The sequence below is a fragment of the Oryzias melastigma genome, linkage group LG12 (genome assembly GCF_002922805.2).
Source record: "Oryzias melastigma strain HK-1 linkage group LG12, ASM292280v2, whole genome shotgun sequence".
Taxonomy (NCBI): Eukaryota; Metazoa; Chordata; class Actinopteri; order Beloniformes; family Adrianichthyidae; genus Oryzias; species Oryzias melastigma.
In genome coordinates this window covers 16,912,076-16,925,735 of record NC_050523.1, presented here as the reverse complement: position 1 = coordinate 16,925,735, position 13,660 = coordinate 16,912,076, and the positions used below count along the sequence as shown (strand labels likewise).

General features: G+C 41.1%; 1 protein-coding gene and 1 long non-coding RNA gene across 3 annotated transcripts; one reads left to right on the top strand and one right to left on the bottom strand.

Moving 5' to 3' along the window:
- Positions 1-3,875: 3,875 nt before the first annotated feature.
- Positions 3,876-12,674, bottom strand: LOC118599451. The gene is made up of 3 exons (XR_004948805.1): positions 12,006-12,674; positions 6,387-6,451; positions 3,876-6,278 (listed from the first exon to the last, which is right to left on the bottom strand). It is a non-coding gene; the product is annotated as an uncharacterized LOC118599451 (long non-coding RNA).
- On the top strand, positions 7,566-12,560 carry nefma (neurofilament, medium polypeptide a). Of its 2 annotated transcripts, XM_024299657.2 has the most exons (4): positions 7,566-9,620; positions 10,185-10,309; positions 10,382-11,170; positions 11,201-12,560. In XM_024299657.2, the coding sequence occupies exons 1-4, from the start codon at positions 8,562-8,564 to the stop codon at positions 11,796-11,798; spliced, it is 2,571 nt and encodes an 856-aa protein (XP_024155425.1). In that variant the 5' UTR covers positions 7,566-8,561; the 3' UTR covers positions 11,799-12,560. The 2 variants fall into 2 exon arrangements, with proteins under 2 accessions (XP_024155425.1, XP_024155424.1); XM_024299656.2 differs by having other exon boundaries at positions 7,571-9,620; positions 10,382-12,560.
- Positions 12,675-13,660: the final 986 nt, after the last annotated feature.

The window sequence follows — 13,660 nt, the reverse complement described above, 5'->3', positions numbered from 1 at the left end:
CTGTTTTAGTTTGATTGTTAACTGAAGGGCTCTGTTTAAGTGTTAAATGATAAAAGGAGATTGATGATATAAACAAATGAGTAAAAACCTGGATTTATTTATGATACAATTTTTTATTTTTTTTGTAAATGTGTGACAAAAGTATTTGGATTGAGACTCAGTATCAGCAGGTTCCCAAAATCAAATGACTCAGAAATCGAAAAGTTTGGGATGTCAAATCCCTCTGAGCCCCTGTTATGCATACTATAACCATACTATAATCATATCAGTTTATCTATCTATAGATCTACGGTTTATACGTTTGATGTTGAAAGCTGATGCTCCCCTATGCATATACCAGTCTAGGGACGGGCACCAGCAGGATTCTGGTTTGTGCCTTGTTGAGATTACATTTATCTTTTTTTCATTGTAAGTCTATCTGTCTATTTATCTCTCTGTCCATCCTTATTTATTTATTTATTTTTTTTCTCTTTTACTTTAGTTTTGTGGTTATATTTGTTTTGGAGGGTTTTTTTGTAATTTTTTTTCTTTAGCAAATTTTTACATTTTTTTTGGACATCCCATCTGGGGAAAGGTCATGGCATTTAGGAGGGCATAACCCCCCCCCCCCACACACACACACACACACACATCAGTTTTATATATATACATGTATATATATATGTGCATCTATAGTTTGAAAACATTTAATTAAATAAATACAATAATTAATTACATTGAATAAAATTGGTCAAATCTCAAGACATTTTTAGACTAATGTTAGGAAGTTCTAATTAGTGAAACATGATGATGTTTGAATCATCATAGGAGCCAAAAGTTCTTAGAAAAATGATTGTGGTGTGACTTCCAGTCAAAGCAAACACTAACATAATGCACAGCTTTAATATTCAGGCTGATGAACAGGCGAGACTGTTGAGTCTAATATATCTGCAGCACCAAGTGTTGCAATAAAAGTAAATAACAGTATAAATCAGCGCTGAAGCCTCACCAGCTAATTCCTTCTTCACTGGAAGAAAGAGTTTTATTGTGTATCTTTGTTTTTTAAATGAGTTCTGTGGGCTGACAGGTTTATACTACCCTCCCTTCTGCGCTTTGCACATACTGTATTTTTTTGCACAACTTTATTTAAAGGTGAAAAATTGACCATTTTTAAAATCCTTCTTTATGATAAAATGTCTTCAAAACTGCAAAGTTTTAATATTATGGAATGTTCTTTAAACATAGTCTGTTTTAGTACTTGTGAAGTGTTTTTCTCCCGGTCACTGTGAGAGCTTACCGACCTCCATCCAGCCTTCCTGTGTGTGTGTGCTGTAATCAATGAGTGTGTAAGGTGACTCGACTGTTTCTTCTGGGTTGAACCGCCGCCGTCTCTGTGTGAGAAGAATGCAGAAGAGTTTCCTCTCTGATCGGCCCACCGAACATCACCTACGAGGAAAGACATCGCCCCCGCCTGATCCGTGAGAAGGGAGGGAGCTATTGATGCATTGCAGATAAACTGCAGATCCCAGTGCAACCCCTCCCTTTCTTGTCTCCTGTAGCACCCCCTTTCCACTCTGGATCCTGTTTTTATTTTTTTTTATTTTTTTTTTTTTTAAGATGACATCATTACCGTTAGACCTCCCACTACCATCACCCCATGGATCTATCTAGCAGCTGTCACAGGCAGCTTGCCCTCTCACCTGCAGTCTTAGATGCCAAAGCACCTCTGCCACTTGCAGGAAGTGTCAACCTCAGGCTTTTTAAAAGACCCACTCTGGTGAAAATTGTGTTTTTTGGTGTATTTAACATGTTCTTGTATCATTTTTTTTAAATGATGGAGGATGTATATAAAGAAATTTAAACTTTAAAATGCATTTCTGAGTATTTCTTTAATCAACTGATTTTGAATCAGTAGCAGCTCCGCTCCATCCCGATGCATCCCCTTGTAGACGACTGGATTCATGTTTGTCTTTGTTTTCCTTGTCCGAGTTGGCTCAAAACTGAATGGGCTAATGTTAAGCTAGCAGGAGAGCACGTCAACAGACTGATGATGGGAAGAAGAGGTGGGTTTACTCCATGGCAAACACAACTCAGAGGTGAATATCTCATGAACTCCTGCCGCTCTGCAGAAACTATGTCCTAGAAAACAACGCAGATTTTTGAATTTTGGCTAAAATCAGCATAATTATAAATAAAAGATCAATGGAAACACCTAAAACGATTCAAAAGATGATCAAAATTGGACTTTAAAGGACTTTTAGAATTTTTTTCTTTTTTTTTTTAGCTTTTTTTTTTAGATGTTCCTACATTAACAAAATGTTGATTATCTTGTTTACAAACTGAGGCTAATGAAGTGTCCAATCCATCTTAGAGCTTCATATATGTTGATAAATTCATGTGTCAGAGTGATTCATAAACCTTTCAGCTAGTTGATTACATCAAGTACACATGAGACAGAGACGACCAAGCAAAGCAACCCAGCAGCTCTGGAGATGACAGCTTCTCTCTGTTTGCTGTGAAATACACCTGCTTACAGACTGCTGCTGGGTAATGGAGGAGAGCGGACGGATGTCGATGTTGCTGGAGGGTGAAAAAATGCAGAAATTCCACAGAATTACCATGAAAAAAAACAAAAAAACTTCTGGTGCCTGAGCTGCAGTCAGAGACAGAGGGAGGGGAAGGTGAACGGAGGATTTACAATCGCCACACTTAACCTGTTCATGAATCATCGCATGCTCACGCTCACTAATGCTCATTTTTCCTCTCCGTTTTCTGTCTGTCGGTCTTCTGGAAAATATTACTGACTGAGAGAAGCCCAGTTAAGACATGACTGTAGAAGATCACTTGGTTGGAGTGTGAAAAATCCTTTTTCTATTATAACTTCTTGAAACCTGGAAGTAAATAAATAAATACAAATAAATAAAAACTAAGTTTGTGAGTTGTGGGTGGGACCGTGGGACTATTTCCCATCATGCATCTGCTTACAGGTTCTCCCACTAGCTCACAGGACCTTCACAACCCAGAGCTAAAATTAGCGCTGTAGCAAAAATGGTGAGCAATATCTAAGCTATCCAGCTGTACAGTTTTGAGCCAGATGACAGCTCGGACAAAGAAACTCACATTGTGAATTTTGTGCTTCACCAACCTCCTTAAAGACTTGATTTCAAAATAAAATAAAGTGTTTGCTTTTATTGTCTGATCTATAGTATTTCTCAATCAGGTTAGAGGTTCTGATGTCTCTGTTCCAGGAGGCTTAGGATGAGGGCTGCAACATTTGTGTCTCATGTCTGGCGTTCATGTCTATCTGCTCTCCGACTTCAGTCCACTCCTCGTGATGCTTCCCCAAATACATGAATTCATTTAGCTTCTTAACCTCCTGACTACCAATGCAATTGTGTCCTCTGTCAAGGACCTGAATATCTCCCAACCGCTGCATAATACTGAATTTACTTCCCAGGGATCTTCAGGGGACATTTTGGGCTTTTTATTGATACCAAATCTCTGGGAATTGCAGTTTTTGGCAGTCACTCCATGTAATTGTATGTTAATAACTAGGGATGTCCCGATCCGATCACGTGATCGGAAATCGGGGCCGATCACGTGGTTGGGGATGACTCGATCGGAAACGAACTCCTTTGTCCGATCAGGATTGTATATTTTAATTATTTTCTTTATGATCAGAGCTTTATATTTCATCTTATCATGTATTTTTTTCCTATTTGATATTTGCTGTATTGCTGTGTTTTATTTAAGTTTTCAATGATAAAAAAAGATTAATAAAATATAAATAAGGGACAACACTAATCTGTTTCTTCAATTTATTCATGTTTTAAATGTCTTATAAAAGTATCGGATCGGGACTCGGTATAATGGCAGATACACAAAATCAAATGACTCGGAATCGGATCTGGCCCAAAGAAACCTGATCGGGACATCCCTATTAATAACCTTGGATGCAGCACTCAGTGAACAACCAGCTTGTTTAATAATGTCCTCCATGTGAAGGGTGTCAATGACAGTTTCTGGACCTCTGTCCGGTGTTACAGCTGTGGCCGTGTTTGGTTTTGGTTTTTTTCTTTTTGTTTTGTGTAATTTCTTTCAGTCAGAGTGGGACTCCTGTGTTTGTGGATCTTTGGATGTCTGTCTTTGTTGATTCATTTCAGGTGTGGTGCTGGACGTCTGTGGCTCCCATTGAACCGGAGCAGGTGGAGCAGCCTTCAGAAGCACCATGTGGACCTCCAGCCTGCTAGAAGAGAGCTTTGCTGCAACCAGTCTCCATTGCAGCTTATTGCTTGTGGTGGACTTTGTAGTTTCTTTGTAGTTTATTTGTGGTTTGGTATTGAGGTTCCACTCTGTAAGTCTTTAGTTTGGTATTAGTTATCTTTTAAGTGAAGCCGTAGGGTGAACTGCCATTTTCTTTAGTGTATGTTTCCTCCTGTTTAGGTTGGTGTTTGTCATGTTTTTCCCTTTTTTAACAGCTTACTTCCCAGGGTTCAGTTAGGTGTTTTTTTATTTTGGCCTTGGTTCACCATGAAGCCTTTTGCTTCACCTTCTTTAGTTATTATTGTTTGTACGTTATTTGCTTTCTTGTAAATAAATTGATCTTTTCATGCCGACTTTCTTTTGTCTATTTCTTTTTAATTTAAAGTTATAAACAAAACAAAATGGCGGATAACATAAATTGGGGCTTGTCTGGGATCTATCATCCATCAGGATGCTTTTTTTTATTTGTGGGTATTTGATCTATTTGGGTTTTGATTTGAGACAATCTTTTGGCATTTTTTTAATGTTTTTCTTGGCTTACTTATGTTATGCTCCTCGATACCATAGACACAGTATAGGGCATGACACAAATTGGGGGCTCGTCCGGGATCTGAACCCGGGACCTCTCGCAAAAATGGAGTGTAGCTGACTTCCACATTAATGCACAACATACTGACCTAGACTAAGAGACCATTGAAATGATTAGGAAACATTTGCAAGTACAGTTTGATTTTTTTTAACAAAATTTTATGTTTTGACACAGATTTTTTTTTCATCACTTATGAGCCAAAATCATCAAATTTAAAGGAAAGTGTTGGCTTAAAACATGTCAAAATATTTTTAACAATTCTATTTAATATAAAAGTTCACATTTTCTAACATCAGGATCTGAACTTCTCAAGATCTTCTGATCTTCTTAAATGTGCTCTCTGATGTCTGTCACTAATTTAGGGTATTTTAAAGTGATGAACAGAAAAAAAAGGACTATATTTCATCTATGCTTTGCCAGCTCTGCTCTGATACCTTAGAACTAAAAAGCTGCATCATTTATAGGGACTCTAAAGCAGTGCTGCAGTTCTCAGTTAGAATATTATATCCTTCAATCCCACCAATTAAAGTGACAATTCACAGATATCAGAAATTTAGAGTTATATGCCATTTGATGCCATAAGACTGCTAATTAAAAGCAAATATTAAAAGAAAATGTGTGTATCTATATATATGTAAGTTTATATGATTATATGATTATGCAGGTCAAAAGTTATAAATTAAAGTGGATTTCATCATTAAAAGCATCAAAATACATAAAAAATAAATATTCATATACATAAATACACAAAGAATAATTTGACTTGATTGAAATAAAGTGTAAAAACTCGTATATATGAATTGCTAAATATGCACACATTTTGATTAAAAAAAACTTGTATTAATAAAAAATGATCTGGAAGTAAGTGGTAAGTTCTTCTATACAATAACATAATTGTGTGTCACAACATGAATAATAAAAAAATGCCATCATTACTTACGGTGTCCTATGGCTTTAATAGAAAAGTTAATTTCATTTAAAGTCAATAAACGTTTTCACCGCACATTTTTCCAATCATAACTCCTCTGACCTCAACAGTCTGAGCTCCATGCTCTTGTGAATATTTGGTTGAGGCAGCACTACACCAGCTAAATAAAAGGTCGTGCTGACTTTGCAGTATGTACCACAACGTACTATTGCACTGTGGCACTTAGACGGGCCTCTAACGGTGCATTCTTTAAACTCTCTTAAACCTGTGGATTTTGCAGGATCTCCGGCGAACTGGAGCGTACTGGGATGGGCTCATCTCACGACTTGTTTCTGCTGCAGTACCATTTGAAATCACTCCAGCTCTTCTGCAGTGCGCCGGAGCCCAGAACCAATACTTAACGCCCCCCTCTCCCTTTTCTTGTCTTTTTTACTCTGGTACTAGTGGCATGATTCAGCATGGCATGAACACAACATCCAGAATTACGTGTGTTGAGCATCCAGTGTCTGACATCCTGCACTGAAATAAAAGAGAAAGAGGGAAGGACACAGTCACGCAGCAACCAAGGAGACTATCATAATTTACTGAGCCTAAAATAGGCAAACGAGATAAGAAAGTCATTCTGACCCTCTTTGTCTGACTCTGTCTCAGAGGTGATCTAAAACCAGCTTGATGCTTCAGTGAAGTTTGTGCTGGAATGCAAATGAGAAAAGACATAAAACACAGGCCTGCAGAGGGGATTTTAGACAGGAGAGTGTAGGAGCAGAAAACACGTGTGATTGTTTTTGGTGCAGTGAAGACAGCTGTTTGTTTGCCATCGATCAAAGTGACCTGATACTGAAAGATCAGTATTGGCAGTCGATCGATCGGGGGGGGGGGGGGGGGGGTGCTGAGGACAAACCATTAGAGCGTCTGCAAAGAGGCAGATGCTGACAGCAAAGCATGAATGACCCAACAAATGTGGCCTACAGGTGTAATTATGCAGGGATATGAGGTGGGAGTTTGATTTATGCAAACGATTCTTTGCAGTTTGGAAAACAGATGGAAACTATTTGTTGATATTTATGACTGAAAAAAGCATTAAGAAGAAAAAATATATCTCTTTCTCTGAAAACTTCTGTGCTTTGATCATTTTTCCATTGAACCATTGATCCTCTAACATGTTAGCTTTTTAGTGTTAGTTTTGAAAATGACCAATTATTATTAATATGATTATATTATATTATATTATATTATATTATATTATATTATATTATATTATATTATATTATATTATATTATATTATATTATATTATATTATGTTAGAAAAAATGAAACTAGATTATTGGATTAGATAAATTAATATTATTTTATTCGATCAAACTGTTAGATTATATTAATTATGTTATTATATTATGTTAGATTGTATTTTTAGATTGTGGTATTAGACTAAATTAGATTATTAGATTAAATTATATTACTAGGTTATATTAGATTATATTATTGGATTAGATTGGATTATTATATTAGATTTTATTATTGGATTAGATTGGATTATTATATTAGATTATTTGATTGGATTTTTAGATTAAATTATTAGATAAGATTAGAATATTAGATTAGATTTTTAGATTGGGTGGTTAGGTTAGATTAGATTATATTATTAGACTAGATCATTACATTAGATTAGATAATTAGATTGGAGTATTAAATTATATTATTAGATTATATTATTAGATTGGATTATTACATTAGATTAATAAATTGGATTATTAGATCAGATTCAATAAAATTACACCAAATTAGATCAGACTAGGACAGATAGACAATAAAGACATGCTAGCATTAGTACAAAAGCTTAAAAGACGTAAAAAGCCCTGCTAAAAAAACGGAAACAGAATTAAACTTGTTCATTAGGTTTTAAGTTAATAATTTATGTTTTACTTCTGCTGTATAACCAATGTTTTGTTTATTTTATTGACAGTTGGAACTGGAGTCTGTAATTATAACATATTGATGCATAAATAAATAAATAAAAAAGGGAAAATATAAAAATTGCTGTGTATGAGAGGCATAAAAAGGCAGCGCTTCAATTAGATCACGTGATACTGTAATATGACACTGCATAGTATCTGCTTTGTAACTTAAGCTAAATGCTTGTATTTTTTTCCTGTAAAATGCTGGGATCTCAATAGAAATTGCACAGTCATGCTCATGAAAACATGAATAATTAATCTTTTAGAAATAAGGTAAAAAAAATCTAAATGTTCAACAAAACTGATCCTTTAAGTCAAACCAGAAGCCCCTCCTCATCCTTAAATTAAAAAAAAACACAAAGTTGTGTAGCAGTGCTGTTAGCATTGATGGACAGCCGTCTATCAGTTAGTATTTACTCAATAAACTAAAAGTTTGACCTCCTTTCACAGGTAAACTGCTGCAATTAACATGTAGGAGTGGGATGTTGGGTTCAGCACCATGGACAGCGATCTCCTCCGTTAATCATGTATTGACCAGAGAGTGTTTTCTTTAACTCTAACCCCACCACACCTCCCCAACCCACGTGGTCCACGTCCCGGGACCATAAGCTGAGGGCGCGTGCGCCCTCCCCTCCCCTCCTCTCCTCCATCACTGCCCGCAACAAAACTGCTTGGGCTCGCCTTGTTCGTGACACAAGCCCGCATATATAAAGCGCGCACAGCAGCGCTCTCAGTCGCTGTGAAAGCCACGCACCCCTCACCTACGCGCACACACACCCACACACACGCGCTCTCCCCCCTTTTTTTTCCCATCACTGCGCACGTCCTCCACTGTGATCCGGCTGGATGAGTTACCCGGCGGAGACGATAGGAAGCCCTTTCAGGAGAGTTATGGAGACGAGAACTTCCAGCTACGGTTACGGCCGCCCCAGCGGGACCCCGTCCAGCGGCTTCCGCTCCCAGTCCTGGTCCCGGGGAAGCCCCGGCTCCACTCTGACCGCCTCCTACAAACGGAGCTTGAACGCGCCGGTGTCCCGCGCGTACAGCTCCACGGTGCTCAGCTCCGCCGACAGCGTCGACTACGGCCAGAACTCGCTCCTGAACGGCGACTACAAGAGATCGAACGAGAAGGAGCAGCTCCAGGGGCTGAACGACCGCTTCGTAGTCTACATCGATAAGGTGCACTACCTGGAGCAGCAGAACAAGCAGATTGAGGACGAGATTCAGGCGCTGCGGCAGAGGCAGGTGTCGCGCTCCAACTTGGATGACCTGTACGGTCAGGAGCTGCAGGAGCTGCGCTCCATGCTGGAGCAGATCCACCACGACAAGGCGCAGATCCAGCTGGACACCGACCACATCGAGGAGGACGTCCAGCGGCTCCGGGAACGCTTCGAGGAGGAAGCCCGCATCCGCGAGGAGACCGAGGCCATCATCCGCGTGCTGAAGAAGGACGCCAACGACTCGGAGTTGGTCAAGTCCGAGTTGGAGAAGAAAGTTCAGTCGCTGCAGGACGAGATCGCCTTCATCCGCAACAACCACGAGGAGGAGGTGAGCGACCTGATAGCGCAGATCCAGGCGTCCCAGGTGAGCGTGGAGAGGAAGGACCTCCAGAGGGCTGACATCACCGAGGCTCTGCGGGAGATCCGCTGCGAGCTGGAGGGTCACTCCAACCAGAACCTGCAGCAGGTGGAGAACTGGTTCATGTGCCGCTACGCCAAGCTGACGGAGGCTGCGGAGCAGAACAAGGACGCCATCAAGTCCGCCCGGGACGAGATCGCAGACTACCGCCGCCAGCTGCAGTCCAAGACGGTGGAGCTGGAGTCTGTGCGCGGGACCAGAGACTCGCTGGAGAGGCAGCTGAGTGACATCGAGGACCGCCACAACAGCGACCTGGCCAGCCTCCAGGTAACAGACACCGGGCACACTCTTTACGCGCGGTAAAAAGCGGCAAAAAAGCGTCTGAGTAGATTTAACCAGCATAATCACAATATTTTTCCTTTTTAAAATGTTTTGTGTTTTAGTTTCAATGACGCAACTCTGATTTAACACCACTTTTCCACATCGTTAGTGACTTACTCCCTGATTTTTAATCTGCGTAATGACGCACGGAGGCTGCGCTGACTTTTCTCTCTCTTTAACGCGCTGGGAGGCTGCCAGCAGTTAAGAGGAGACGCTGCAGTCTCTTTAGCTGAGTCAGAGGCACGGGTCGATGCCTGCTCAGTCATTGCATCACCTCATGGGGGTGTTTTTTTTTTCTTTGTGGTGAGGGTGGGGGCGCATGGAGCCAGAGTGGAGGCTAAGATATTCAGCATTTCCAAGATGTGGGATTGCGTCAGAATAAATTAAAATTCACATAAACAGACTGGAAATCAAAGTTATACTGCAGATTTTTTTTTTAAACTTTGACTTTTGAGACAGTTCAGAGTCTTCATAAAGTGTCTGTTGTGTGTGTGTTTTTGTTTCTTTCAGGAAACAATTCACCAACTTGACAATGAGCTCAAGAGCACCAAGTGGGAGATGGCTCGTCATCTCCGGGAGTACCAGGACCTGCTCAATGTCAAGATGGCCTTGGATATTGAGATTGCTGCATACAGGTGTGGTTTTAAACTGTATATGATTTCAGATTTGCTTAAAAGTGCATCAAACTTTTTTGTGTGTCTTTTTAGGAAACTCCTTGAAGGTGAGGAGACCCACTTTAGCACTTTCCCTTACCGCCAGGCGGTCACCTCCACCAAAACCGCCAAGCCAAAGTCGGAGGTCTCCAAGCTGAAGGTGCAGCACAAGTTTGTAGAAGAGATCATCGAGGAGACGAGGGTGGAAGACGAAAAGGCCGACCTGGACGAGGCGCTGGCAGACATTGCGCATGAGATCTCAGCAGAGGGGGAGGATGAGGCTGGAGAGGAGGAGGAAGATGGAGAAGAGGGAGGGGAGGAAGAGGAAGTGGTGGCCAGTAAAGCTGAAGTCAGCGCCAGCGAACCTGCCAAGGAAGAGGATGGAGAAGATGAAGGGGATGCGGGTGAGGAGGGGGAGAAGGAGGAAGAGGAAAAAGGAGAGGATGAGGAAGACAAGGGGGATGATGCAGAAGAGGGCGATGAAGATGGAGAAGAGGGACAGGAAGGGGAGGAGGAAGTTGAGGAGACTGTCCTTTGCTCCAAAGCATCCGAGTCCAAAGCTTCTCCTGGGGACAAGGAGGGAAGTGGAGGAGAGGAGGAGGAAGAGGAGGAGGCAGGAAGTGATAAGGATGAAGATGCAGGCAGTGGCAAAGCATCTAAAAGCGAAGACGAGAAAGAGGATGCAGACAAGGACATAAAAGAAGATGAGAAGAAAAGTGAAAAATCAGAAGATAAAGTGGAAAAAACTCCAACAAAGTCAGAAGCTGAAAAGCCTGAAGAGAAAAAGGAAGAATCAAAGTCTGAAGCACCCAAATCTGACTCTCCAAAACCTAGTTCCCCTAAATCTGAATCACCAAAACCTAGTTCCCCTAAATCTGAATCACCAAAACCTAGTTCCCCTAAATCTGAATCACCAAAACCTAGTTCCCCTAAAGCTGAATCCCCAAAGTCTGGTTCCCCTAAAGCTGAATCTCCTAAATCTGAATCTCCAAAACCCACTTCTCCAAAGGTAGAGTCTCCCAAAGAGGGGTCACCTAAAACTGCATCCCCAAACGCCGAATCTCCAAAAACGGAGACCAGCAAGCCTGAGGCTCCTAAAGAAGAAAAGCCAGACACCAAGAGTGACTCCAAAGAAGACAAACCAGTGGAAAAGAAGGATGTTGCCATGAACGGCGACGTGGACAAGAGCAGCCCCGAGGAGAAGGAGAAGAAAGATGAGGACAAAGACGTGATCGCCAACGGCGTGGACGAGAGTCCCGTCAAAGAAGACGGCGGTCAGAAAGTGGTGATCACCAAAACCGTGGAGACAATCACCACCGGAGAGGACGGCTCCAAGCACGTCACCAAGTCGGTCACAGTGACAGAAACGGTCAAGGAGGTGGAGGAGGTGATGCAGGAGAAGCTGGTCTCCACCAAGAAGGCGGAGAAGCACTCCACCCAGTCCGTCAAGCAGGTGACGGAGGGCGACTGAGAGGCCTCGGCGAGGCGGGGGGGCGGGGGTCGACAGGAGGAGAGCACATGACAAGCAATCAAACCAGAAATCAAAGAAAATCATACAGCTAGAGCGACGAGCATTCTCAAAAACAAACCTAGAAGCTACCGAGTTCAAACATGCATGAGTGAAAGCTTCACTGCAGACGGAGCAAAAGACTGAGGCATTTTACCCTCCTTTACTTACATTCTGCTCTTCATGGGGGTGGGGGGTCTGCATGCTAGCTCAAAGAAGGAGTGGGGGGTCCTTTTCCCTTCATATCTGTAAAAAGAGGGTTTATGTAAACATAACATGCACTGTGGTCGGGATGGAAATAATGGAGTTTGAGACAAAGTTGGGGGGGGGGGGTGCATTCTACTGAAAAGCCTTACTTGAAGAGTGATAATATCATCTGAGCCAAAAAACAAAAAATCAACGCTAACTACAAATAAATATGATAAAGACAGAAACACACAACCTGAAGCAGCCAGTACCTGAAGGCATCACAGCTTAACCTGACGGATCTCCTCCTCGCCTTAAACATGCTTTTTATCTCTTCTGTTTACCTGAGTGCAACTTAAAAAAACTCTAATAAAATCTCTTACTGTAAACGCATAGAAACATGCATTCTTGTATGCATAGGATGGAATTCAGTTCAATGACAGAAATACACAAGGTGCTACTGTTTGCAGTCCCATGACTTTACCCATTGTGAAGAATTTCCCAGCAGCATTTGCTCAATAAAGAAAGCTATGAAACTATTGTCTCTTGTTGTTTTTGCCATTCTTCCAAGTGGATAATCTTTACATGTATCTTCTATCCAGCCGATTAGGAGCTTATACCACCACATATTATCACTTTAATAGCAGTTAAACAAGGGTTCTGTATTGGCAAGAGTCTGACAATGTGATGCGTATCGTGATACACGTGTCATGATACGATACACATCCCAAGACAGTACCAGACAATACTTCACAAATCTTTTAAATTAAGAATATTCTGAATATAAATATATTTATCAAAAAGTAAAATTGTTACATGTTATTTCATGATCACAACATTGGAACTGCATCAAATAAACAAGTTGCTTTAATCCAAGCAAATTCATGGGGATTTCTTTTGATGATTCAGGAAATACTAGTGGAGAACAAAAGTAAAACTGAACGTGTTAGGTTTGAAATAATTAATTTAATATCACTTTGGCAGTATTTGAAATCGATACAAGTATCAGCAAATAATTGACTGAATCGATATTTTCTTACACCCTTAAGTAAAACTGCTGGCTTTTGTTTAGGGTGGGGGTCAGCAACCTTTGACCCTCAAAGAGCCAATTGGGTCAATTTCTAACTCACCACAACCCAGGTGGATTGTTGGAGGATTATGGGTAATGTAGTCATGAGCCTTGTGGAGTGTTTTTTTTCACTTTAATTCTTCTTCTTTACCTTTCGGCTTATCCCTTTCGGGGTCGCCAGCGTAACAGCACCCACTGTTTCGCATCAGTGATTTGGCAGAGTTTTTACGCCGGATGCCCTTTCTGACACAACCCTGTACTTGAGGGGCACAGGGACAAAGTTAGGCAGCAGCGTCAAGGGTCTTGCCTAGTGACCCAATCTGTTTGGTTTTTTTTAATACTTTTTTTATTTTTTTTAATTAAAAAGTGCATTTTTCTTTAACCAGAGAGTCACAATGGAGGGGTTAAAGAGTCACGTGTGGCTCCGGAGCCTCAGGTTCCATGCAGACCCCTGATTTAGGGTCAATCCAGACTGGAAAAGTCCGTTGGTCCGGACCGAGTCCACTTAATTTGGTCTGTATTCAGACTAGGGCTGGGAATCACTGGGTACCTCACGATACGATACGATACG

Coding starts and splice junctions, on each gene's coding strand:
- nefma (XM_024299656.2), top strand. CDS start 8,562: ATGAGTTACCCGGCGGAGACGATAGGAAGCCCTTTCAGGAGAGTTATG. Junction 9,621..10,184: donor GCGACCTGGCCAGCCTCCAG/GTAACAGACACC, acceptor TGTTTCTTTCAG/GAAACAATTCACCAACTTGA. Junction 10,310..10,381: donor ATTGAGATTGCTGCATACAG/GTGTGGTTTTAA, acceptor GTGTCTTTTTAG/GAAACTCCTTGAAGGTGAGG.